A 27,961-nucleotide genomic window follows, 5' to 3' on the forward strand; every position below is an offset into this window, starting at 1 on the left:
TTAGTTTTTGGACTAAGGGACTTATTGGTGTCGTTAATTGAGGTGCAAAGCAAATAAGGAAGAAAAACGTGTGGAGATTGGGGAGAGAGAATAGGGGCAGGAAATCAGGAATTCTTTTTTAAATGTGTTAGATTTGAGATGTCTGCTAGATATCCCTCATAAGTCTGAAGCTGATGAGGTCAGAAAACGATATAAACAGTTGGGAGTCAATAGTATAAGATGTTGTTTAAAGCCAAGGACTGAATAAGATCAAGTATGAAGGGAGTTTAAATGGAAAAGAGAAATTTTGGCTCTGCTTAAACTTTTAAAGGCCTGTTAATGAAGGGGAGGCCAGCAAAGGAAATTGAAAAGAACAATCATAAAGGTAGGAGAAAAACTGGAAGTGATAAATACCCCAAATATCTGAAAAATAAAAGTGCATCTCAGAAAGAAGGGGAGTGGTTATACCATTGAGAGGTGTCAAGATGAATGGGTGGGTGACCCTTTTAAGATTTTCATGGAGGAGTATAGCAGAAGAGTGAATGAGGCAAGAAGCGAGCATGCCTGCCCAGCTTCTTTAAGTTTCACAGTGAATCTGCTGGTGCCTGGACAGGGTATGGAGTCAAGAAAGAGTTTGTTATCTGTGTTTTCATTTTCTTAAGCATGAATTTTTTTACTATGGTAAAATATAAATAACATAAAATTTACCATTTTAACTATTTTTAAGGTACACTTCAATGGTATTTAAGAACATTCACACTGTTGTGCAACCATCACTGCTGTTCACCTCCAGAACTTTTTCATCATCCCCAAATGAAATTCTGTGTCCATTAAACAGTAACCCACCCATTCCTCCTTTCCCCCTACACCTGGTAACCACTATTCTACTTTCTGTTTCTGTGAACTTGACTATTCCAGATGTCTCATATAAGTGGAATCATAACAATATTTGTCTTTCTGTGTCTGGCTTATTTCACTTAGCATAATGTCCTCAAGGTTCATTTGTGTTGTAGCATGTGTTATTTAATTCTTTTTTATGGCTGAATGATACTTCATTGTATTTGTTTATCTACTCATCAGGTGATGGACATTTGGGGTTTTTTCCTACTTTTTGGCTATTTTGAATAATGCTGCTATGGACATTCATGTATAGGTTTTTGTGGGGACATACCTATGTTTTTGTCTTGAGTAATGATTAGGAGTGGAATTGCTAGTTTATGTGGGAAGTATGTTTCACTTTTTGAGGTACTGCCGTACTGTTTCCAAAGTAGCTGCACCATTTTACACTCCCATCAGCAATGTTTGAGGGTTCCAATTTCTCTGTATTCTTGTCAACACTTGTTATTGTCCATTTTTTCTTTTCTTTGCCTATTGAATTGTCTTGGCCTTCTTGTCGAAAATTAATTGACCATAAATGTAAGGGTTTATTTCTAGACTCTGAGTTCAGTTCCATTGATCTATATTTCTGTCTTTAAACCAGTACCATAGTCTTTTTTTTAATATTTTTTATTAGTTTCAGTTGTACAAACAACATAATAGACACTTAAACCCCTCATAAAGTGATAACCTACCCTCCAAGTTACTACCCCTCCGACTATCTTATAAAGCTGTTACAATACCATCAACTATCTTCCCTATGTTGTACTCCACATTCCGTGACTGTATACACCTGTATATTTAGTTATAGTTGACATTCAATATTATTCTACTTCAGCTTCATGTGTATAGCACATTGGTCAGGCATGTACAGTTTTGATTACTGCAGTTTTATAGCAAGTTTTGAAATTGGAAATGTGAATCCTCCATTCAGGATTATTTTGGGGTATTCTGGATCTTTTGCATTTTCATGTGAATTTTAAGATCAGCTTATCAATTTCTGTATTTAAAAAAGACAGGTAGGATTTTTATAGGGATTGTGTTGAATCTGTAGCTTAAGTTTGGGAGTATTGTTGTGTTAACAATATTAAGTCTTCCCAGTTAGCAAATACAGAATATTTTAATTGTCTTTTTTATTTTCTTTCAACAATATATGTAGTTTTTAGTCTGTAAGTCTTATATTTCTTCATTTAATTTTTTCCTAAGTGTTTTATTCTATTTAATGCTATTGCAGATGGAATTCTTTTTTACATTTCATTCTCAGATTGGTCTTTGCTGAGGCATAAAATGACAATTGATTATCAGTCTTATATTCTTCTACCTGGCTAAACCTGTTTATTACCTTTTAATGCATCTCTTCTGCTTTCTTTTATTTATTTTCATTCTTTTTCTAGCTTGTTGAGCCTGTGCATGTTAGGCCAGTCAGTATCAGTTTTTTCTAATTAATTCATTTTAAGGCTATGCATTTTCTTCTAATTACTGTTTTAGCCACAGACATCTTGAAGTATTGTAATTGTGGTTCGTTTCTAATTCAACATTGATTTTCTTTTAAGCCCTATAATAGTTTACAATTTCCCAGTGTTTAGGTGTTATATATTTATTGTTAATATTTAGTTTAATTGCATTGAGATGGAGTTTGTGTCTGCGATGATTTTTCTTCTGAAGTTTACTGATTTTTTTTTTTTTTTTTAGTTTTGTAAGTTAAGACTGTTCCACAAGCAGCAAAGTAGGAATACTTTTGGGGAAACACCCCAAATAAACCAGTGAGGACCAAAACATTGTTTTTTTGTTTGTTTGTTTGTTTGTTCACATAGCAGATAGAGTACCTATTATGTATAGTAAGATTAAACTTTCTTTGACTGCCTAGGTGGTAAACTTTGTGCTATTTTGTCAGAAATGTTTTTGAATGTTTTTGCAGCCACAAATAAGAAGAGTAATTCACCCAAGCCAGCTCGGTCCAGTATAGCTGGTAGTCTTTCACTTCGAAGAGCAGTAGTAGACTCTGGAGAAAATAACCATTCAAAGGGAGATTGTCAACCTCCGTCTGAAGGTAATTTGGAGAGTTCAATGTAATTTCAGTGGGTAGGTGTCTTACTTGAACTTGATCTTACGGCGTAGCCTTAGACCTTTAAAGGCACCAAAAATGCTGAGATTCGATTCGAAAGTTCCTTGCTCTCACAACAGAACTGTTCAACTGATTAATTAGAAAATGCAGCTATTAGATTGCATATTCTGGACTCCTTAATTTTACATATTTGGCATCAAAGAGACTGGGATATATTTTAAAGTTATTTTTGGGTTTTCCTGCCGTTTAAAAATGTGTGTTTAATGAGATCTTCTAAAGTGGAGACTAGAGAGAGAACTTTCTGTTTGTTTTCCTTTTTTCTGAATATCCTCTTCCTTTCCGCACGTTCTCCAGGAAGCTGTCAGTCTGGGAGCAGGCACAGTTCTCCCCGAGCCTTGACACATGGCAGTATTGGTGATATTCTGCCAAAATCCGAAGACCGGCAGTGTCAGGCTTTGGATTCAGATGCTATCGTGGTTGCAGTTATCAATGGCTTACCTACTGTTGAGAAAAGGAGGAAAATGGTCACCTTGGGGTAAATTAAATTCTTTTGTTTATTAATGGTGTATAGCTAATAGCTTCATAATGAACAAAATAAATTTCCACTACGTTAATTTTTTAGCAGATGGAAAGTTAATTTGTTGTATTAAAATGTAACTTAAAGTATCACAAACCTTACTTGTTTTTCTTAATAGGATAAGATGTACCAGAAGTTTAATTTAAATATGTTAGAGCTCATTTTCACTGAAGTTAGAATAATAATGGTGTGAAATCTTGTATGAACTCCGCCTTGTGCGATTTTGTGTGTGTGTGTCAGCTATATTTCCCATCTGCCCCACACTTTTGATAGACATTTCAGTTGGGCTGTATTATGTCTCATAGGTCTTTTACACATACTTTGCAAGAGACAAAGCGCTTCTAGCAATTTTATTTTAACACTGATTTTATCTCACCTTTTTTCTCTCCTCTTATAAAAATGTCTTCAAAACTCATAGTTGGAGTTTCCCAAAAGGATATGTATGATAGTCAACACCTTAATCTTCCTCCTAGGAAACAAATTTAAATCCCAGCCATCTCAAACTTCCATCCCTTCAAAAGAGAGAATGTTTGTAGAATGTGATGTATAGAAATGTGCTAGATGAACCTTAATATCCACCTGCTGATCTATTTTACGGATTTAATTAAATACATTTCTAAGTTTAAACAGTGGAATAGTTCTACCTTGGAGACTTTGAAAAGAACGTTGAATTAAATTTAGAGAAAGATTTACATCTCTTAAGTTTACTTAATTTCATACAGTTTTAAGATCTGGGCAATTACCAAATCTGAAAGGACAGCTGGTGGTTTAGTTTTCTGTTAGCTCATATTTAAGCAGTGGAAGGTGTTATAATCACTGGAGACTATCTTGTCCTCTCCATTACTTAGCCTGATTTGATAACATATCCCTTTTAAGTTGAAGCTGCAACTAGCTTTTATATTTATTTGTCATGGAGGTATTTATACCTGCCTTTAGTCAGAGAGATTAAATGTACATAAACTTAGACTTTTTTTTAGCCTGGAAAATTTTTTGTAAATATCTGCAGCTTTTAACTCTAACCCTCATTTTACAGTTAATTGTATCGCCAGCCTGGCTCATGTGGTGTTTTCCAGCTTGTGTCTTTTTCATTGCCTGATTTAAAATAGTATAAGCAAAAAATTTAAATACTAAGTGGTTAAAATATTAAGTGAAATTTTCCCCATTTTTGGCTTCCATCCACTTAGTTTTCCAACCCCCTGCCCACACACATTCCTGCTGTTCTTAATTTTTTATATATGATGTATCTTCTCAGTTTTTATGTGTATTTTAGTCACTGTGACTATATAGTTTTTTTAATACAAAAGGTGCATCCCATTTTCTCAATAATATATCTCAAAAGTCTTTCCATATTAGTGAGAACATATTATTGAGGACTTGTTTATTTTTTAATTGGAATTTTTATTGAGATAATTGGAGAGTCACATCCAGTTAAGAGAAATCATACAGAGAGATCCTGTGTTCCTTACTCAGTTTCCCCCAGTGATAACATTTTACAAAACTGATAGAATATCACAACCAGGATATTGACATTGATAGTCCACCATTTTAGAAGCTTCATTGTAAGTCTGCTAGTGGATTTTTTAAAAATCAACTTGAAATTTAGTATTAAACATTAGTGCTATATACCTTACTTAGTTCGATGCTCAGTTTCAGGACAAGAAGAAAATATAGATTATTGTATCACTGACTAGTTATACAAAAACATCAGGTTGTTTTCTCCCTCTTTGAGGGCTAACGCTAAAGGAGGTCATCTGGAAGGAATGCAAATGACCGACTTGGAAAATAATTCTGAAACGGGGGAATTACAGCCTATACTACCTGAAGGAGCTTCCGCTGCCCCTGAGGAAGGTAAGGAATGATAAGTCATAATTAGGTGGGTGGCGGGAATAATGATCTTTTTCTGGTGTTGGTGGCAGGGAGTTGTTGGTTTAATAAAAGAGTGATTGAGACATTACCTACTATCTGATGTCCTTTTCTGAACACAGCATTCATTGTGCGACTGGATTTGATTTATTAGGACATTAAGCACAGAGAAAGGCAAAATGGATAATCGACTGCGTAAAAGGATATGTCTTATTAGAAAAGGCATTTACAGGAGGGAAAAATCTGCAGATCGTTCATCTGCTCGTTCGATAAATATGTTAAGCCACCTACATGACAGGGATTGAATTTTTGCTAGATAATGCAGATGAAATTAGATATGCTCACAGTCTTATGGGGAAGACATGCCCCACAACAACTAATTAGAATACTGACAAGTACTTCAGCTTTTGAAGTCAGTCTTGATTAATGTTTATAGACTACATTGCCCTTACAGAAGTATTCCAAACTTGAACTATTTAAAAAATCCTTTATAGTAACCGGCTTCAACTCTGCCAATTCATGTTCAGTTACATTACTAGTATTCTTCTACATGTTCTAAATTCCTTGTTCTTTGTCTAAAAGCATAGAAGACATTTTGTAATTTTGAGTAATAGAAGGTATTTTAAACAAGGTTTATGTATGTTGTCCTTGCTGTGTCCTTTTTGTTAGCAAAAAAGCATGTCAACGTTCTAAGTGATATTTGACATTGAAATTGTATTCATTTGTCAGTGAAACTCTGCCACCTTCCACCTCTGCACTTATTTGAATTTCAATGATTGATGAATTGTAGCTCAAAGCATATATACAGGTGCCAGCATCTACCTCTGGTTACCGTGTGAGAGTGTGTGTGGATGGTGGCATTTTCAGGTTTTTCAGTTAAATAACATTAAGCATTTTGGTCTGCCCTCTTAGTTGGTGCTCGTGTGGCGGACAGCATTATTTCAGTAGAAGAGATTCAATGGAAAGGATTTTTAAAATGAAGTGTTCATTGTTAAAACATTAAGAAAGAAATGTTATGATTGATCTTTATAGAAAGGACCTGTAGGGATTAGCTAGTCTCCATGTATTTATATAAACTGATTATAAATTATAGTGGCTTAAATTTTTACAGCATGTGCTGGGATTACAGTCTCCTTTTATTCATGCAGCGTTTATGAAGTGCCTCTGATTTGCCTGACATTGCATGTGATGCTCGTGATAAAGTAACTTCAGAACCTAATATTTAGTTGCGGGTTTCTCTACCTTGGCACCATTGATATTTTGGGCCAGATGACTCTTGTAGGAGGCTGCCCTGTGCATTGTGGGATGTATAGCAGCGTCCTTGGCTTTTACCCACTAGATTCCAGCAGTACTCCTCCAAGTTACAGTAACCAGAAATGGTCAGACGTTGCCAAATGTCTCCACGGAGGCAAAGTCCTTCCCAGTTGAGAGCCACTGGTTGAGTTGAATGACTCTCAACCAGGGGTCACCAGAGTGCATCACAGTTACAAACAGTAGCAAGTTGTAGCTCTCAGGCATACTGGATAATACATGGTGGTGGTGGTGGTGGTGGTTGTGGGAGGGGCACAGGGAGAACAATGGAAACCACTGGTCAGGTGTCAGAGAAACTGGTTAATAGCGAATTATATTATGAGTGCTGTGATAGGGTATATAAAGAGCTTAAAAAACGGGTATATAACAAAAATAATAGATAATATTAAATAAGTCCTTATTATGTGTTAGAGACTGCTAGAGACTTTACCAGTATTTAGCTTATGTTTTCTCAGTACAGCCCTACATGGTAGTTACTTTCTTGTTTTTACAGGTGAGTAGGCTGAGGCCTAGAGATGTAACTTATCTTACCAGAGTCACAGAGTTAAAGTGGAAGGGCTGGAACTTGAACCCAGAGCTAGTGCTCTTAACTATCACCTAGTCCACCTTTGGAAAAATCATCCTGAGGAATGAATGTAAGAGCTAGCCAAGTAAAGACTGGCGCTAGGTGGAGCCAGAGTGGAGGCCGAGGTCATATCATAAAGAGTTCTGTTGTATGTCTTAGTTAGAATTTGGACTTTGTCCTTTGGAATCTAAACAAGAAGTGAGATAATGAAATTATGTTTTAAAATTCCTACTCTAACTGCACTGTGTGGAATGGATTTTGGGAGGTGGGGATGAGGTGTGGAAATCTGGGGGCAAGAAAACTGGTAAGAAGCTTATTCAATTAATCTAGGTGAGAGATGACTTGGACTTCTTAATTTCAGCCTTCAACTCATAATTCACATTATCTTAGCAGTTTTTCTGTATAATGAGCTAGTCAGCACACACACAAAAACCCCGGAAGTTTTGACGGTTTCATTTCTTATTTAAAGCTGATCATTGGCAGCTTATCCTAAACTGGAGACAGGCATTTGCTTGGCCACATTTAACATCTGCCGTGCCCTCGAACCTATGGCATTTAGAGCCAAGTGGTGAGTGTTACTCAGTAACGCATTTTCTCTCATGTAAGGAGTGTGGTATAAAGCACCCACAACTCAGTAGGAGAAGTTGCCAGAAACATGCATATCGGTAAGTGCCGCAGGAGTGCACCCTTGCAATTTGCTGCTTTACCAGTAGGGCCTCAGGATAGGCAACAAGGAGACTAAATGATGAGATTGGAGGAAGGGAACACAGTGGACGAGAGGAGCTCTTGTGCCTTTTGCAATCTGCTTTGTTTGTGAGAGGAGAATGGGGCTTTACTCACTGCTGTGGGTATTATTCTATCATCAGCAGGAGCCAGTTCTCAAAAACCTTTACTTTTCACACTGTTAATTAAGCCTTGGTAGAAAGTTGAGTGGGTTTCTCTTGTATCCATACTTAGGAAAAACAAGGCTCTTTATTTGAGCAGAATACCTAAGAGACAATTTTCTGTGTCAGATCACTGTGGGTGGGTGTCTCTCTCCCTCTCGTCCTCCCCTACCCATTCCTTCCCTTCTCTCTTTTTCAAGCTGTCTGAAGGAGCTTTAAAATAAGACATTGTATATATTACTAGGTGGGAATTTGGGGCTACCCAAGTTGTCTCTTAAATGTTCTTGAGCATCAATAAAATGTGACTTTTCTTAGACATAACAGGCATCAAACAGGCTTTTCCTTTCTAACTGGGACCATATGGGACAAGCTAGTATTAATCTTCTGTTTAATGTCCATCTGATGTGAAAAGCTTGACTCCCCCATCCCTCCCATCCCTGTTGATACCTTACAGAGCGCCTGCCTGCTTGCCTGTGGGTAGACCAGTTCCTTCCTTGGTCTGTCTAAAGCTGGATACTGTGCTCTGATTAAATTCTTACTGAAGTAGCACTGATCCCTTTCAAACAAGTCATAGGTTTCAAAACACCCATCCCAGGGAAAGCCGTGGCATACCTGTTACAAACCTTACTGGCAGCCGATCTGAGGGGAATACAAAGTCTGATGCTCTGGCATTGTTGATTTGTTTTGGAATATTGGTTAGGAGCTTTTAACTAAGTTACAAAAACATAAATCAGTTGGCTTAAACAATAAGAAAGGTTTACTCTGTTATATTAACAAGAAGTCTCACCTAACTGGTAGGGCAGTTTAAGGGTTGGAAAATTTAGCCATTCACTGTGATCAAAAACTCAGTTTTTCTCCATTTTTTACTCTACCACTCAGTGAGGTGGCTCAGCTCCCCTCAGGACAGCAAGATGGTTGCTGCAGTTCCAAACTTTGTATGGAGTCAGAAGAATGTTCTGGGAGGATTATTTCTATGTATTTATTTATCAACAAGGAAAACCTTTCTCAGAGAACCTCAACAACTTCCCAACTTCCTTTTATATCTCATAACTAACTGGCAAGAAAAGGAAACTTGGCAGAGTTTAAACATTTGGTCCCTGTCCCCCCATAGCCATGTGGTATGATGTTGAGGTTCTGTTAGAAAGGAGGAAGGCAAGTGAAGCGTTAGTGTGTGTGTAGCAGGTAGTCAGTGAGTGTATTTAGCAAGCACCCAAAATTTGACCACCTTTGAATAAGGGAGTTGTAACTCAGAAGTTAGCTTTGGACAGTACTGACTATGGAGTGGGTGCTCAAACAATGTGGTAGGCGATTATACAGAAATATGCTATTTCAGGTTTTATTCTAAGATGCAAATTTTTTTCCACATTAACATCTCTGAAGCATCTTACATTTAATGGTACCTTGTAATTACTATCCATGACAACCTACTGACACCTTCTGGTGAGATCAAGACAGGTCCAGTATTCAAAATTATTAAGAGTAGGTAAACTATCACTAGTTTGCTTTAATCATTACTTAATGCAATGGGTAGACATTGCAATATGTGAGATAAGGCACAGCAAATAGCTTGTGAGCTGTTGACAGCACCTTAGTCTCATTTCAAAAAAATGAAAGTAGTTCACTTTTTATTGTGTTTACTCCCTCTCAGTTATTGATGGCAATGGGTGGTACAGGCCCTATTGATTTAGTAGTCCAACTAGTAAGCGAAAGGTTAAGAGACCAATTTGTCTTTCTCATTACATTCATAAAGCTTGGGAACTTCCAGATCGTAGGACTTCATAAAAGACCCAGCAGTGTTTTCATGCAGGAATTCCTCCCCAGCATTTCTTGGGAAATGCATGTTTTCCTGAATCCTGAGAAGAAGGAGTCGAAAGAAAAAATGAAAAAGTTTTAATTCTCCTGTTAGAGTAACCTTAACAATCAACACTGAAACATTACTGGTTTGAAGAAATCCACTTACGTCAAGTTGAAAGTAAAAACTGGAAATGCTGATACCTGGAGTCAAAGGTTAAGATCAACAGAAGAACCTTGGAAAGATGCAGTCAAATCAGTTCTGGTTATAGCTGTTATCATTTTATAAGAATGTGTTCATAGCCCTGTCTGCTACTATATAACTAATAATGAGTTTATACTATATAGGAATCCCATGAGCAGTGTTCTAAGATATAGGAAGTTTTGGAAGCAAAATAATTCCTTAAATTGGCATTTTCAATATATGAGTCTATGCAGTACTATAAATCTTGTTAAAAGTTCTAAATGTTACATTACTTGAATACTACCCAGTAATGTTCACAGCATGTTCCAACATTTGAATATTTATTATGGGCTACAGTTCTTGGAACTATTACAAATTAAATTTTTTAAGATATAGTTTGAAAAGTGTTGTATTTAAAGAATAACTTGAGATTTTGAGAATTCAGAGAATTTCAATTCCTTGTTTGAATCCTGAAGGTTAATATCTGTCAGGAATTCAGAAACTAGTACCAAGTCTTAAATTTGTGCCTAGAATTTCAAGAATTCAACATAAGTTTCAGTGTTTTCAGCAACAGTCCCATGAAGGGCCATGAGGTGGTGGTGGTGGTTCATAGAAGTAGCTGGTTTGGCCTCTAAAAGTAAGTGTCACTGTGTCACTAGAAAAGTAAAATATTTTCTTTGCTGTATTCAGTCAGTGTCTTCTAAATATTTAAGGGAGAAATAATACACAAACTCTTCTTGAAAACAGAAGAGAAAGAATTCACCAGTGAAGCCATCTGGAGCTATGGTTTTCTTTGTTGGGATTTTTTTTTTTTAAACTACAAATTCTATTTCTTTAGTAGTTATAATACCCATTTGTGTTATTTATTTTTATCTGAATGAGCTTTGGTAGTTTGTGTCTATCAAATAATTTGTCTATTTCATCTGTGTTCTCGATTTCATTAGTATTAAGTTGTTTATACTATTCCCTTATCCTTTCAATGTCTGTAGAATCTGTAGTGATGCACCCTTTTATTTCTGATACTGGTAATTTTGTTTGCTTTTTTTTTAATCTACCTAGAAGCTTTTCAGTTTTACTGACCTTTTCAAAAACCTTCTTATTTCATTGATTTCTTTTTGTATTGTTTTCTGCTAATTTTTCTTGTGTTCTTTATTTTCATTTACTTGCTCTTTTTTCCTAGTTTCTTAAAGTGGATACTTTCATCATTAATTTGAGACCTTTTTCTAAGCATCTAATGATATAAATTTCCATTTAAGCACCGCTATAGCTACATTCCAGAACTTCTGATATGTTGTATTTTCATTCAATTCAGAATGGTTTTCATTAATTCTGGAAAATTCTCAGCCATTTTCTCTTATTACATTGTCCCTCCTTTGTTACTTTTGCTATCTCTATGGCAGTCTATTTGAACCACTCCCTGATGAGTCAGAAAAAGAGCAATTTCTTAATCCTCAGGCATACACTGGAATCCAATTTGCAGCTCCCTTGCGGTTTTTACTGGTAATGCATAAAGCCCTAGGCTGAGTCCAGAGTCTGGAGACAGGAGATAACTTTATCTTCAAACAGACCAGACCCCAGGAAGCAATGTCAAGATGTCACCTCCCTCAAACCTGCCTATATAAGAAAAAGCTAACCTGAAGTTAGGTGCTTTTGTCTACTCCTCCCACTCCGCCCCCCCCCCCCAGCCTCTCTGCTGGCGCCTTTCTTCTTTTAGGGCACAGCTCACAGTGGCCCATGTGGGGATTGTACTGGCAACCTTGGTGTTGTTAGCACCACACTCTAACCAACTGAGCTAACAGGCCACCACACACCTTTCTTTTAAAATAAACTTTCTAACTTCTATTCTTTCTGAGTCTGTGAATGTTTTCATCTGTGAACGACCAGGGGTTAATTCTACACCAGAACACTCCTTTTTATCCCCTTGTTTCTCAACTGCTTTTTTATAATTTTCATCTCATTTTTCTCCCTAAATTTATCTATTAATAGTTTAATCTTAATGACTGTATCTTTCATTTCCAAAAAGTCTATTTAGTAATTTTTAAAATATCCTTTCATTTTCCATATTAAACAGAATTGTGTAGTGTCTTACAGGTTATTTCATGTTATGAAAAAGACATGATATTGTCCTATTTGTATATCTGCTTGACCTTTACTTCAGGTGGATTATCTGCCTTGTTTTATAAATTTTGATTGGAACATACCTTTTTGAGCATTGTTTACCCCCTGGAGAATTCTTTTTTTCTTTCTTTTTCCTGTGATACTTCTTGTGACCCAGATTGTGGAAGTTTCCTCCAGAGAGTTTTTTCAAAAATGTTTCAAGTGTTCACGTGCATTTTTATATCTATCTACATTACAATCTTTGTTAGATAATTTCAACATCTCTCTTGTCTCAGTGTTGATGTTTGTTGATTGTCTTTTCTTGATTCTTAAATGTTTCAAGAGTGTTCACGTGCATTTTCATATCTACGTTATAATCTTTGTTAGATAATTTCAAAATCTCTGTCATCTCAGTGTTGATGTTTGTTGATTGTCTTTTCTTGATTCTTAATATGCTGAAATAATTTTAGATTGTATTCTGGACATTTTTAATATGATTTTATGAAACTCTGGGTCTTGTTTAGTCTGCCATTTTGGTGGCACTTCAAATTCTGGTCTACACCAATGTGCTTGTTCCTATTTGTTCTTCAGAGTCCTTAAATAGCTGCTTCATGCATTCTGTCCAGGTTTTATAGCTGCATTCAATGGGAAAGACTGGGTGGAATGTGTTTACTTCGCCTTACCTAGAACTTTCCCTCCAAAGGCTCTTACATTTGCTTTGTTCAAAGAACACTAGCTCCTGACCAATTTTTATGTTAATTTCCTGAAATTTAAACCTCAACTTTCAATCCCAAACCTAAATTAGGCACACAGGCCTTAGTTTGAATTCTAAGGTGAGCTGAGCCCAGAACAAAATTCCTTGCTGTCTTCCTGTGCCAGTAGGCAGACTTTTTCTAATCTGTTCTTTCAATACGAATGTTAGCTGTATACAAGGAGTGGAGTTTTAGTTTCAGTTTCAACTCCCTTTCTATGATGGGTCCACAGTTTTTTTTCCTATCCCCAAGGGAGTGTGAACGACCCTCACATCAAGCTATCCGGACAACTGCAGTCATCTGCCTCTCTACGTTACCTTACCCTGCTTTGTTTTGGCAACTGGAGTTCCCTTCTTTTAAATGTGGCTATTCATTAAAATAGTATTTTAAGTTTATGTTTTATCTACCCTTTATAAAGATTTGTAGCAGAAAGAGTTTCAGATTTTCTTGATCGCTGTCTTGTTGAAACAGATATACTTTCTATAGATATTTCCTTTTGAAAAATCAGCTGATATACACAAAAGCAAAATTGGAGTCCCAAATGAAATAGTAACTCATTTATTGCTAGAATTACTGGAATTTTTTTATATGCACACATACATTATGTCTGTAAATGTGTATTTGTGTTTATGTAACAAGTTTACGTATGTTTTAGATTAGAAACTATTACATCTACATTGAATTAGGATTAAGCGTTCCTATTATCTCTATGACTAGAAAAAACTGTTTGCTTTAGAAAAAATATTTTCAGTATGAAATTAATACCGGTGTCACATTATGACTTTCAGATACTATGGAAAGGGTAATTTTAATCTTTGAGGAGAAAAATAAAACCAGAATTGAGGTTTTCCTTTGTTTGGTGTCTTATATTGTCTTGGCATCCAATGCAAAATTGAGTGGGATTCATAGATAAGGAGATATCCATTTCCTTTTACTTGAAGTGGTTTGTTGTCAGAAAGGTGTTCTCCCCTTCTTTCCTGCCAGGAATGAGTAGCGACAGTGATATTGAATGTGACACTGAGAATGAGGAGCAGGAAGAGCACACGAGCATGGGCGGATTTAACGACTCTTTCATGGCACAGCCCCCAGATGAAGGTGCAACACATCTTGTCATTTCACAGAGATTAATAAAACCACCTCTTCTGCTGCTGTTGCTGCTGCTGCTTCTTTTGCTTCTATTTCTGCTTCTGCTGCTTCTCTGCTGCTTCTGCTTCTTTTTCTTTTTTAATTATTGTCATTTGTGAAACAACATTCTGTGGGGTAAACTAAATGGTGAGTACTGGAAAAATCTGGTAGGTAATATTTGGCTGGGCAGACACCTAAATTATGTGAGAATCTAAATGGATGCTACTTATTGGGTGCTTCAGGGGTCTTTGGTACAGCCTGTGACCTCTGAGAATACCTTTTACATTGTAAAGAGTTGGGGGGGAACAAAACAGAAGAATTTTCAACAGAGACCATTTGTGGCCTGCAGTGCCTAAAAATATTTACTATCTGCCCCTTTATAGAAAACGTTTGCTAAACCCTAGGGAGGTTTCAGATGTTTAATTTTAATTTTGTTTTTTCTCAGAGATATTTGTAGCCTAGCTAAAGATAACTTTTTCTGATTTCTTAGAAATGTATGCAGATTATGGAATCATCAATTTTTATTTCTTCTTCCTCCCAAAAGTCTTAGAGAAAAAAACTCACTGAGAGAAACCCATTGTTAGTATTGTTTGTTTTGTTTTAGGTGTACGACATAATGATTTGATATATATGTGTTTGATTACCACAATAAGTTTAGTTACCATCCATCACCCATTGTTAATATTTTATCCAGATACCTCAATCTGAGCATTCCTCCACAAGATTTCCTGGAATGACAGCATTGTTAGGCTTGTGCTAATTGTCATCTTTATTTCCCTGATGTGCTACTGTGTTTCCCCGAAAATAAGACCTATCCTGAAAATAAGCCCCGGTTAAGATCTCAGCCAGACAGACGCATTTAGTATGCTATGACAATGTTCCAGAAGAAGATGACATGACTGTATTTGAATACATGTAGATTGTTGTACATGAAAAAAGACATCCCCTGAAAATAAGCCCTAATGGAGCAAAAATTAATACAAGACCCGGTCTTATTTTCGGGGAAACACAGTAGTGTCTTTTTCAATACAGAGCAAAGCATTTGATGATTGTTAAGTATTAAAACACTCTTAGTAATTTTCTCTCCTAAAAGAAGCAGCCAAATTTTGGGCAATTTTTTGGAGTGCTGATGGGTTTTTGTAGTGATTAAATTGCATGTGCAATTTAGTTGGCTTTGAAATCCATTTTATGTTTACAAAGTCGGTCTTCAGACTGTACACCATTGTCATTTCCTGTTCCCTCCTTCAGCTGCTTGCACAGTGTGTCCAGGAGGACAAAGTGGGGCAGTGCCGTTCAGCTTCTAATTGTGGGTATCTAATCCACATTTCCTTTTTCTCCTTTAGTTTCCCCTTGTGTTTCCCCTTGTGTTACACCTGACTCAGATCACAAATTCTCTGACGACAGATTTGTTCATAACCCAGCAAATCTTTATCGCTTAAATAACACATTTGATAAAGTCATTTAAAGACATGGAAAAAATAATACTGGTCTTTTAAAAAATCTTTTGATTTTTTTATCTTAGATACGCATGCCAATTTTCCTGATGGTGAACAAATAGGCCCTGAAGATCTCAGCTTCAGTACTGATGAAAACAGCGGAAGGTAATTTTCAAACCAAGAGAACTGACTTGCAAGCTGTCTTGACTCTGAAATTTGCTGTAGTTGGTGCTCAAATTGTCATTAACCAGATAATCAGATTTGGTCTAATTTTTTCCATCACATCTACCTGAAATAGTAATTCTGAAATTTTAGAAAGTAGCACAATTGTAGTATAAGACATTAGTATACAGAAAAAAATTAATAGTGTGGGAAGAATTCTGTGTAATGTAATGAATAACAGTGTAGTTATTAATTAATGTAGTAAAATAGTATATTTATTAAAAGCCGTTTGCTACAACAGAAGGGCAATTAACTGCCAGAAAATGTACCTAGAGACACTGCATGCGCTCAGTAACCTGCTTGGTGTCAGGGCTCTTCTGTTGGCTAGAGGTTCAGTTGGGTTTCAATGACCACCTTTGTATTTTTTGGTTTTAATCACAGTTTATTATAGTTTCATTAGTGCCTGGAGATTAGTGAACAGAAATATTACGTAGGTGGAGATTCTGCCCTGTAGACACTATATGTGAATAACTGAAGTAACACTAGACTGAATCTTGCAGTATGTTGACTGACTAAAGTTAACTTATTTGTTTGTTCAAGTGCAGGCACACTGATTAATGGCACATAATCTTTCTGCTGTGTGACTTTTACAAATGTAATTTTAAATGAATTAAATTAATGTGGATTGGTTATGTTCCTGGTCATATGCACACATATAAGATCATTTAAAATTATTTCAATTTTCTGCCTCTTACAAACAACTAAAGTGCAACAAGTTTTTCAAACCCTCTTTTCTCCTTTATTTTCATTAGTTGGACATTGATTTCAGTGTCAATACATTTAAAGATCCATACATATTGCACAGTGGTTTACATGAAACTGGTATAAGGTTTACTTTTATACTTGCAATTAGCCCCAAATAATTGCCAAACTTTGCCATTGGGCTCCTGCATTTGAGTTTGAGCTGCTATACTCTTTCTGAAAATCACACTGAAAGTTGACTGAGACTATTGAAAAAGCATGAATATATTTTCATGTGAGAGGCATCTCATCTGCTTATATTTTACTTAATATTGTTCACTTTTCCATGTCTGATGTCTTGCCGATTGCTGTGATTCATGGTTTGCTTTTGTTCAAAACAGTTTGCACTTTTTGTTAATAAAAACGAACCTGAGAAAATATTATGCCTCTGCAATTTATTAAAAGTGGGACAGAAAGCCCCTGCCTTTTTTTTCCTATTCATAGTACCTGTATGTTATAGAGGCTGTTGAGCTCTGCAAACTGTTAGTAAATGCATGGGAAAGTTAGGAGACTTATTTATAATCTCCATAATATGTATGGTCACTTTTTTCTCAAACATTAGTTGGAAATATTTAAGTACTATAATCATAGGAGAAGTGAAAATTGAGCGTTTTTTAAATTATGACTAACACGTTAGCATTGGCATGCGTTTATATAGTTATTAGGTAGTTTAGCATGCAATGATCTAAAACATTACTAATAAGGTCTTAAAAGCATTTCCTTTGCTATTAGGTGGAAATGTATTCATGTACATTACATTTGATGAGATATTTTTAATCCAGGTTTCTCTTTATCTGTACAGTGTAATGGATGAAACTATAATGCAAAAATTTTGCACGTTTAATGTTGAGAGCAAACAATTGTAAGAATTGATTAGAATTTTTAATGAGGCGCATCAGAATCCATAAACACAAATGTGATTGACACTTTGAATCTCTCACAATTGCCTAGCTGTTTTTTGTCCTGTACAGATTTAATGTAGAGTGCTTTTCCATTGTGCCTTTATAATTGTTTTTATTTTCAAAATGTGGAAAACCACATGTGGTTAAGAACTAAAAGAAGCCGGACAATAGACTATTCAGTTGGGGAAATTAACTTGTAAAAGCATGAGTGAACTAGTCATGAGATTCACTTGAGAGAGAGAGAGAGAGACAGATATATAGATATATATAGGTAGATATCTATATGTATATCTATATATACACTACCCTTAACTGCGGTTTTGCTTTCCATGGTTTCAGTTACCTGTGGTTTAAAAAGATTAATTGGAAAATCCCAGAAACAATTCACAAATTTGTAATTGCGTGATGAAATCTGGTGCTATCTTGCTCCGTCCCATCCAGGAAGGGAAGCATCCCTTTGGTTCAGTGTATCCACCCTGTATATGCTGCGTGCCCATTAGTCACTTGGTAGCCATCTCGGTTGTCAAATTGACTGTCATAGGATCGCAGTGCTTGTGTTCAGGTGAGCCTTTATTTTACTTAATGGCCTCAAAGCACAAGAGTAGTAATACTGGCAATTCGGATATTCCAAAGAGAAGCCATAAAGTGCTTCCTTTAAGTGAAAAGGTGAAAGTTTTCAATAAGGAAAGAAAAAGAAATGTATACTGAGGTTGCTGAGATCTACAGTAAAAACGAATCTTCTATTTGTGAAATTGTGAAGAAGGAAAAAAATTTGTGCTAGTTTTGCCGTCACACCTGAAACGGCAAAAGTTAGGGCCACAGTGGGTAATAAGTGCTTAGTTAAGGTGGACAAGGCTTTAAGTTTGTGGGTTGAAGACACGAATAGAAAACACGTTCTGATGATGGCTGCATGTTGCACCAGAAAACACTGAACCCATATATAGACTTCCCTTAAAATGAGTGACACCAAGTAGGGGATGCCTACCCACGGTTTTGGGCATCCCCTGGGGATCTTGGAATCCCCCGTGGATAAGGGGGGATTACTGTCATAACCTTTGAGGTATCCCTCTGTGCTTATTGGGAGGGTTTTTTGTTTTTTTTTAAAATCATAAATGTTCTTAAGCTTTGCTCTTATTTTTCATGACCTTGAGGTTTTTCAGCCAGTGGATTCCTCAGGTGTCAGTGATATTTGGATCATGGTATACTTGGATCTTGAGTATTTTTCTGGCTTTTCTTATGCTCAGGTTTTGTCTAAAAACAACTAGGACGCTGCCCTTAATTTTAGATGGAGAGTCGTTGAGACCCTTTTAAATTAAGTTCCTGTATACCCGTTACCCAGCTTCTCCTTTTGTTAACATTTTACAGAACTCTAACTAGAACAGTGATCAAAACTAAAATTAGTCTTGTTTATAGTACTGTTAACTAAACTGCAGAATTTGTTAAGATTTCACCAGTTATTTCAATAATGTCCTTTTTCTGTTCCAGGATCCAATCTAGGATACCACATTGTATTTAGTTGTTGTGTTTCCTTAGTATCTTCCAGTCTGACAGTCCTTGGTCTTTCCTTGTCTTTCATAACCTTGACATTTTTGAAGACAGCCAATTACAGTTGACCCTTGAACAACATGGGTTTGAACTGTGCAGGTCTACTTATACGTGGATTTTTTTTTTTCCATAAATGTAAGTATACAGTCAGCCCTCTGTATCCCTGGGTTTTGCATCTGCATTTTCAACTACCTTTGGATCAAAAACAGTCTACTGACTGTATGCATTGTTCTGTGCCATTTTATATAAGAGGCTTGAGCAGCCATGGATTTTGGTGATGGGGTTGTGGGGGGGGTGGTCCTAGTACTAATTTCCCACAGATAACTAGGGATAACTCTACTTAAGTTTTGGGGAGTCAGAAGTTATGCACAGACTTTCGACTGTGTGAGAGGTCAGTGCTCCTAACCCGTATGTTGGCTAAGGGTCAACTGTATAGAGTCTTCCTCCGTTTGGGTTTGTCTGATGTCTTCTCATCCTCAGTTGAGGTTATGCGTTGTTGGGAAAGCTACCACAGAGGCCATAAGCCCTTCTGAATGAGTTGTATCGGAAGCTATGGGATGCAGACATCATTGGTGATGTTAATCTTGATTACTTGGTTAAGATATTGTCTGCCAGGATTCCCCACTATTTACTATTTTTCCCTTTGTAATTACTAAATATTTGGGGCAAATACTTTGAGACTAAGCAAACATTCTGTTTCTGCTCTTAACCACTAATTTTAGCACCCAGAAGTGGATCTTGCCTACGGTAATTAATATTGGCAGTGTTCTAAATGGTGGTTTTCTATTTCCCTGATTTCTTCCACATTCATTAGAATTTTGTAAGGAAAAGTCCCTTCTTCTCCATTTGTTTATTCAGCTACTTATTTATATCAGTGTAGACTCACAGATATTTATTTTATTCTTTGAGTTATGATCTAGTGCTGTATTATTTTAAGTTCAGTTTGTTCCAGTTTAGGCTGTTAGAAGCTGTTTCAGCTTGGCCCCTGTGACCTTTTGATATGTTCCATCCTTCTCCTTCCCTCCCTTCCCCGACCCTACAAGATGCTCCAGGCTCATCTTGTATTTTCCGTGCTCTTTTTTTAGACCATGGTATTTAGAAACAAAGATTTGGGTGCTGCTGTGCTTATTGTCACTGGAGTGTCACTGCTTCTTGTCCCTCTCAGTGGAGAGAATAAGAAATGTGTATATACTTTTGCAAACACATCTAAATGTACCGTGTTTCCCTGAAAATAAGACCGAGTCTTACATTAATTTTTGCTCCAAAAGACGTATTAGGGCTTATGTGCAGGGGATGTCATCCTGAAAAATCATGCTAGGGCTTATTTTCCAGTTAGGTCTTATTTTCGGGGGAACTCTGTATCTCTGTTTGTATGTATATGTACACGTTTTAAGAAGAAAAACCATGTGTGTGTCTATATTGATCCCTACGCCAGTCCAACTCCACAGCACTCATTTTAGCCTTCCCTTTTATTTATTATATCGTTCTTTCTCTAACAGCCTGGCTTTCATTAGCTATAATATACTTACGTGTTCAATCCAATACATAAACCAAGTAGTTTCAGAACCATTGACTTACACCCTTGTGAGAAACAAATTGATCACCTACAGTCCAGTGTTTGTGTACAGCCTTTCAGTATCATGTCAGAACACTTTCCCAATGCTATTTAGGTATTAAGTTACGTTAGTTCTTTTCCTCCCTAGCTGTCTCTTCAGTGTGATGATGTGGTTCATTTGTAATGTAGTTAGATTCATCTGTTATACTCTGCATTCTATCTGCCCACACACATCCTGGTAGATTTTTAAATTTACATATATTAAAATGCAGTTTTTTGTGGCATATACAGTTCTGTGGGGTTTGACAAATAGAGTCGTGTTATTTGCCATCATACAGAACAGTGCAATCCTTGGGCTGGCTCTTTATAGGTATACCCCTCCCCACCACCCCCAGCCTCTGGCAACTTCGATCTGTTCTCTGTCCTTTTAGGTTTCCCTTTTCCAGAATGCCTTTTAAATAGAATTACACAATATGTAGCTTTTTGCTTTAGCGTAATCCAGTTACGTTTCACCCGTCTTGTGGCAATCAGTACTTTATTCTTTATTGCCGAATAGTATTTCACTGTGTGAATGCACCACAGTTTATTCATTTACCCATTGAAGGACATTTGAGTTATTTCCAGTTTGGGATAATTAAGTTCATAAGTTTTCATTCTCAAGGGTAATATTGTGTTTCCCCGAAAATAAGACCTAGCCAGATAATCAGCTCTAATACATCTTTTGGAGCAAAAATTAATATAAGACCAGGTATTTTATTTTATTTTATATTTTTATATTTTATTTTAATTTAATTATTAAGACCCGGTCTTATATTAATTTTTGCTCCAAAAGATGCATTAGAGCTAATGGTCCGGCTAGGTCTTATTTTCGGGGAAACACGGTATATGCCTTGGAGTGGGATTGCTGGGTATATAATAAGAGAATTGGCTGGCTTTGTCCCTGGTTCTAGGGATATAGCCTCTAAGTGCTTAGAATTTCCTAAGTGATAAGAGTGTCTTTATTTATGGTGGGTCCTGACAGCTTATGCTAATGAGATGACTCAGGATGGGGGCTGGCCATGCCAGAGTGACTAATCATGTGATTAGAGGATTGGGGCTCTGAGTCATGTGACATCAGCCTGAAGAGTTCAGCTTCATTTCTGGTAAGTCAGTCATGCCTACGTAAGGAAACCCCAATCAGAACTTGGCATACTAAAGCTCTGAGGAGCTTCCAGGTTGGCAGTCCTCTGTATTGCTACGCATCCGTGTTTCAGGAGGTACCATGTCCTGATCACAAGGAAGCCGCACAGTGGGCCTGTCCTAGACCTTACCCTGTGTGTGTCTCGTTTTTGCCTGGTTCGGATTTATATCCTTATAAAACTATACTTGTATTTTCCTGAGTTCTGTGAGCTGTTCTAGTGAATTATCAAACCTAAGGGCGGATGATGGGAACTCCCAAATTTGTAGTCAGAAATGAGGGTGGTGGCCTGGGATCCCCAAACCTAGAGCTGGTATCTGCAGTGAGAGCAGACTGTGGAGGAGGGACTTTGCCTAGAACCCGGGAAGTTTGGCCTAACAGCAGGTAGTTGGTGTCAGAATCATTGCACTGAGTCGCCTGGTAGGTATTTGCTTAACTTTGTAAGAAACCCCCACTTTACCAGAAGTGCCACTGCCATTTTGTATTCCCAATAGCAACTGGGTTCCAGTTATATCCATCCCATAAACACTTTGTACTGTATATTTTTAATTTTAGCCATTCTAATGAGTGTGTAGCGATACTCATTTGGCTAATATTTTGTTGAGGATTTTTGCATCTATATTCATGAGGGATATTGGTCTGTAGTTTTGTTGTTGCGGCTTCATCTAATTTGGTATCAGAGTGATGCTGACCTAGTAAAAATGAATCTTTCCCGGAAGAGAATATATAGAATTGGTATTTATTCTTTAAATATTTGATAGAATTTCCCAGTGAAACTATCTGGAAGGAGATTTCTTTTTCTTTCGTGTGTGATTTGGGTATTTATCCTGCTGGGTGTTCTGAGCTTGGATCTATGGTTTGGCGTCTCATTAATTTTGGAAAATTCTCGGCCATTATTTCTTCTGCCCCATTATACAGCAACACTTAGCAAATTTTCTTTTTAAAATGTTCCTAAAGTTTATGAAAACTACTATTTCAGGATTTTATTTTCAGTTCTAAGGGAAGCAGCCTAAATCTCAGCACTAAATAACTTATCTTTCCTTTGAATAAAAAGACAAATGACCAGTGGTTTTAAATTGCTGGGTTTTATTAAGATATTGGCAAAATTTCAACATACTTCTTACCTGAATGAACAGTTTTAATAAATAAAACACGAAGGATCACTCATGATTACAACTGAACTCAGAAGTGAGCGGTAGAGCATAAATTGATAAATTTACTTGGTAAGAAATGATTCACTGCATTCGCTTTACTCCATAGGGAATTCTTTGCAGAGAAATATGAACAAGAGAACAAAGCCTGTCTCACCAAAGAGCACCTAGAGTAAGTTAACGAGGATGCATGTGGATTAATTATATCTAATCATCAAAGTTTATTAGAGTTATTTCCTTTTCCAAACAACTGCTCTGTCAGTCTGGAGTTCCCTATCTTAGTTCATATTTTCTAATTAGTACAATAAATAGTATTCAAAATAGAAGATAAAATGCCACTAGAGGAAGTAACAGTTTTTTCCAACACAGTACCATTTGTCTGGAAAATAGTTGTGTTATAATACTGGTGGTATCTTGTTTTGAGAAAAATCATCTAAGCTATTCACAGGTTAGAACAGAAGAGTGAGCATTTGTCCTTTAATGTCACATGGTTTTAAAAGGTGAGAAAAGTATGTTCTTACTTTTGCTAATTAATATGCAAAGAACAATTATCCCAAATTATGATGTGACCAAAACTATAGTATCCCCTTTTATGGCCTTGCTTGAGGTGAGAATGATCATTGAGTGAACAAATTATGGAAAACATCAAAATGATAATTTAAGATCACTTTCTTACAAAGCCTTGGCAAGCCTTTGATGGGGAAGGAAGTACTTGAACCCCAGCAGTTTTTTCTGCAAACACTGACCTAACTTTATGCATCATTTTCATCTGCCCATTGGACGTTGCACCTCTTACTGGCATCAGTGGAGTGTGGTTGTCATGAAGATGCTGTACCACCAGCTGACATCCCCATATAAACGTGGTCAGAAGCCGACTCTGACATTGACATTGTTGACATTGTCCTAGGAAAAAAGGTGTTACTTTCAAGGATCCTCCTAGTTAAATGCAACTGTAACTTTCATCTTATTAATTCAAGGACAGTAGATGGCACTTCTAGGTAAAGAAAAAGTATATACATATGTGTTTGCACCACTGTCTTTAGTACAGACCTAACTGGGACTGGTAGTCCCAGTGTTTGGTGTGATAATGCTGCTTAACGTGAGATCTCCGTCAACAGTACATACTCATCCAGAAAGTGAACAAAGGAAGCCTTTCAGTTAGGGATTGATTCCCTTTGAAACTCACAGTGAATGTACAAGGAGTTTGTAATGACTTCGCTTGGTGACTTGAAGTCCATTTCCCTAACCGATGCTATACTTTCTTGTTTATATTTATTTTACTATTTCCTATTCTAACGAAACTTTAACAGGCAAACAAATTGATGCAGATCGTGTTAAATTCAAAAAGGGATACTGCCACTCTTAAAGAGACTGAGTGTAGAACTTTCACCACCACTAAATTACACAATGAGTAAAAGTACAAAACATAATTCACAGACTATACCTCAGCATTAACAGTTAATATGTATTATATACTTTTATATCGATCTAATATTTTTACAATCACCAGGTAACACCATCATTAAGTACGAGTTACAGAAATGTGTAGAAACCATTAGTTAGAGGGGTACTTATTGCTTACGTCAGCAAGCAGCAAATAAGGGCACAGGCTTTGAACTGAAGGGAACTACTTTCTATCATCAGTGGCATTAAGATATAACACTGCATTTCACAAAGCACTGCTTTTATCTAGTTTCTAGAACCAAGAGCAGCATATATCAGACCAATAACCACTACTTTAATATCTATTAGAGAATTTTAAAGGACTTACCTTACAAATGGTACTTATCTACTCTATAAATATGCATGTGGTGGATGAATGAAAATTTGCTATTTTTTACAATATTGTTTTATAACTTGACCACACTAGAACTACTTTGATTTATTTTCTAGAGGGCTGCTGGTATGAGAATGGAGTTAACACTGCTTATGTAGTCAAACCTACAAGATCCAGACCCTTAAACACGTGGTCTGTGTTCATCCCAATTTCATCCAACCATTTTTCCCCACTGAAAAAACCTATCACTTGTACCCTCTTTCCTTTCACCTTTATTCTGATCAAAAACATCAACTATAAACAACTATAGAAGATCTTTAAAAAATATGTTTAACTGGCTAAATGCTCTGGATTATAATACACCAATACTCTGCTACCTCTGTTTTCTTGTTTCTTTAGATAATTTGATTCGAAACTGACACTGCACCTGACGGGTTTGTTTACAAGATCTGGGCTTCAGGAAATGAAAGATGTGAGTGAGGTCCGTGTGGGGGTAAAGGAAAGCACTGGGTGGTGAAGATTCTGGCACTGTAGTTGGGGCCATGTTCACTCCCTCCTTTTCAGCCGTGTGTCACAAGACTTGAGAAAACAAATACTGAAAATCTACTTACATCCAAATTTTTAAAATAAAATCCATAGATGAATGACCTGATCCTTGCTAAAGTGAGGCTGTTTTTACTTATTGGACATAGATGTACTGGCACCCAAAATATGTTACAGTCCTCTATGTTTTTAAAATCCAGGAATTTTAGTCCTCCATTATGGATCTGGGGAACATAAATTGTATTATTACATTAAAACATGATTAGGCAGTGGACATTTCTCGGCAAGAGCACTTAGTCCCTTGCTAGTATGAATGACCGAGCACTATAGCAGGTACCTCCTGTCCACTGGCAGGGCTGGTCCATGGCTGACGGGGGGAGGGTGAAATGTCACGTGGACACATTCCTGATTCTCAGAATCAGAGGCTGCTTCACTGAATGAACCTGATTGTTAGTTTATTTGCTGTCTTTAGTTGAAGATACGCTTCTGGCTTGAAACTGCAGGAATGGCAAAAAGCAGACAATTTAAAAATATCAAATACAAATAAGTACTGAAATGAGAAACATGTCCTATCTGCAATCTGAAGTTGCACGTAGCAGGACTCGGGGGCGTTCTCCATTCTTAACTAAGCAGACCTTAGTCTGAGTATAACCTGCACTCCCCTGTACGCTTGGCCTCTGGGCTCCCTTTAGTCAGTACTTGCAGTCTCTTCACACCAATTCCTTTATTCCCTTGGGGGAAACAGTTTTAGAGAGGTCAAAACTAGTATTTTTCATTCTCCAAAACCACTTTTTATAGTAGCATATGCCTTTGCTGTCTGTGACCTTAAAAAAGGCAGAAAAAAACATAAATATTACTTTTCTTTTTAAATGGCAACTTGATTCTAGTATATTTATACCTTACATCATCTCCATTAAACAGATGAAGGTACAGTGAAAAACATGTTAGCATCCTAGGTTAAAACCAGTTGTCAGCGATCTTCTAAAATTACAAATAATAAAAATTCTGCCGAAAGCACCATAGCAGGTTATGAAACTCCCAAATAGCTACAGCCCTAGGAAATACTTTTACATTCAAAAAATTTTCATAGTCTTTTATGTTACAGAAAAAAAACTCAGTAAATCTTTATGACTGTATGCTGCCTCACAAGTCTGAGAATATGACATTTTTACACTAGGTTTCTACTTTCATTGTTACCAGTTAAAACCCATATGGCTTTTAGTCTTTCATTTACCAACCAGAAAAAGGGGGGGAGGCATTTCCCTCCCCAGTCTTTTAAGGAACATTCCCCAACTAAATCTAATTCTGCATTACGCTTTCCATAGCTATATTAGGCACATCAGACCAGATTTCAACTGCATTGAGATTTTTCAACACTATATATCCTGACTAAAATAACTAACTCGCAAGCTTCCACTAGTGACGTGGGGTGGGGGTTGTATGTAGGTGTAGAGCTACATCACAGGGATCAGTTGTATAATTTTGCTAGTGAAACCGCCAATTATTTTCTTTAGATTGAAAACACTGTATTTTGAGTTTCCTAGAGATCTATTTACATTTAAGAATTGAGCCATCCATGTCTTCGTAATGAAGCACATAGATTTCAGAAATGTCTACCTTGTTCTACTCTGATAGTGGTGTTTTTATGGGGGGGCGGGAGCTAGCTAGCCTACTTTAAAGAGAATTATTATATTTTACAGCTCTGGGGAAGGTCTGGGTATGGAATATCATTGCTCTTTCTGAGTTTCCTCATCATGTTTTCACTATACTCTTTCCAACTATTTTGCCTCCATGGCAGAGAACTTCTTAACATCCTATTTCTCTTCCCACTTCGAATAAGTGAAGCCAGGCTGGTGCCTACTTTGTGGGAAGGCTCTTGAGCAGAGAGAAATGCATTAAACTTTGGATTAAACCTGAATCTGTGCCGCCTCTTTGAGTAGTGGTAGCGTAAATGAGATAATCTAGAAACTCTCTTTCCCAGTAATTTGAACTGTTCATTTTCCAACCTAGAACAGACAGGAGACAAGCTCTCCATTCTGTGCATCTGCTGCCCTGTTGAACCCAAATTAAAGGAAGAGGGAAACATTCTAGCACCACTCCGTTCAGGCAATGATGATTGAGCTGATTTTTTCTCCATTATTAGCTCATTAATAAGATTTGCTTTCTTTGATGCACCCGGGCTAAACATCTCAACTGGTGGCAAAAACTGAGCACTTTGAGGTTTGCTTGCTTCTATTTGTGTGAGATCTAGGTAGCCTGGGTCCTCCAGCACGTTGGTTTGGGACCCTGGGCTCAGGCTAGTTCTATCAGTGAATGAATCCACACGCCCATCATAGCCTAGATCGGCTGGTGCTGAGCACTGGTGCTGAGGCCAAGGGCGTTTGCTCTCTCCATGATTCTCCTTATCATCCCCACCATCTTCTTGCCCTCCTTGAAAAGAGTTCTCTGTCCAATCTGATTCCTCACTAACATTTACAGCTTTGTTCATGTCCCTCAGGAATACCACAATAACAGTGATATTATCACTTGACCCAGCATCACGAGCTGACGCCACTAATTTGTGGGCGACCATGCTACTGTCTCCATTATTCTCCTTCAGGTGGTCAGACACGACCTTCACTGCCTCGTCAGGGTTCACGGTGTCATAGAAGCCATCGCAGGCCAGAATGAGGTAGTCTTCTGTTCCATCCAAAACAGTAGAGGCAGAATCAGCATCCCCACAGATGTATGGCTTATGTTCAGCATCTCCTGTGGGAATTAGAAGGTAGGTCAGAGTTTGATTTCACTTGCATGTAAGAATGTTTATGGCCAATGCTAAGACTCTGATCACAATCTGCTGAATT

General features: G+C 37.0%; 2 protein-coding genes across 16 annotated transcripts in view; one reads left to right on the forward strand and one right to left on the reverse strand.

Moving 5' to 3' along the window:
• Nucleotides 1-27,961, forward strand: part of TRIM37 (tripartite motif containing 37) — a 162,144-nt gene that overhangs the window by 64,607 nt on the left and 69,576 nt on the right. For 7 of the 14 annotated variants that reach the window (XM_074319740.1, XM_074319741.1, XM_074319742.1 and 4 more), the window contains exons 20-25: nt 2,774-2,905; nt 3,275-3,455; nt 5,206-5,345; nt 7,706-7,804; nt 13,929-14,039; nt 15,592-15,670. In XM_074319740.1, the coding sequence (XP_074175841.1) occupies nt 2,774-2,905; nt 3,275-3,455; nt 5,206-5,345; nt 7,706-7,804; nt 13,929-14,039; nt 15,592-15,670 (742 nt within the window). Of the gene's footprint in view, nt 1-2,773; nt 2,906-3,274; nt 3,456-5,205; nt 5,346-7,705; nt 7,805-13,928; nt 14,040-15,591; nt 16,849-22,907; nt 22,971-24,974; nt 25,228-27,961 lie in introns of those variants that run through there. The other 7 variants (XM_074319746.1, XM_074319749.1, XM_074319750.1 and 4 more) reach the window with 7 other exon arrangements.
• PPM1E (protein phosphatase, Mg2+/Mn2+ dependent 1E) overlaps nt 22,714-27,961 on the reverse strand; it is a 125,898-nt gene continuing 120,650 nt past the window's right edge. For both annotated transcript variants that reach the window (XM_019736354.2, XM_074319753.1), the window contains exon 7: nt 22,714-27,866. In XM_019736354.2, coding sequence (XP_019591913.2) covers nt 26,806-27,866 — 1,061 coding nt within the window. In that variant the 3' untranslated portion in view covers nt 22,714-26,805. The remainder of the gene's footprint in view (nt 27,867-27,961) is intronic.

Source organism: Rhinolophus sinicus, linkage group LG15, assembly GCF_036562045.2.
Source record: "Rhinolophus sinicus isolate RSC01 linkage group LG15, ASM3656204v1, whole genome shotgun sequence".
Classification (NCBI taxonomy): Eukaryota; Metazoa; Chordata; class Mammalia; order Chiroptera; family Rhinolophidae; genus Rhinolophus; species Rhinolophus sinicus.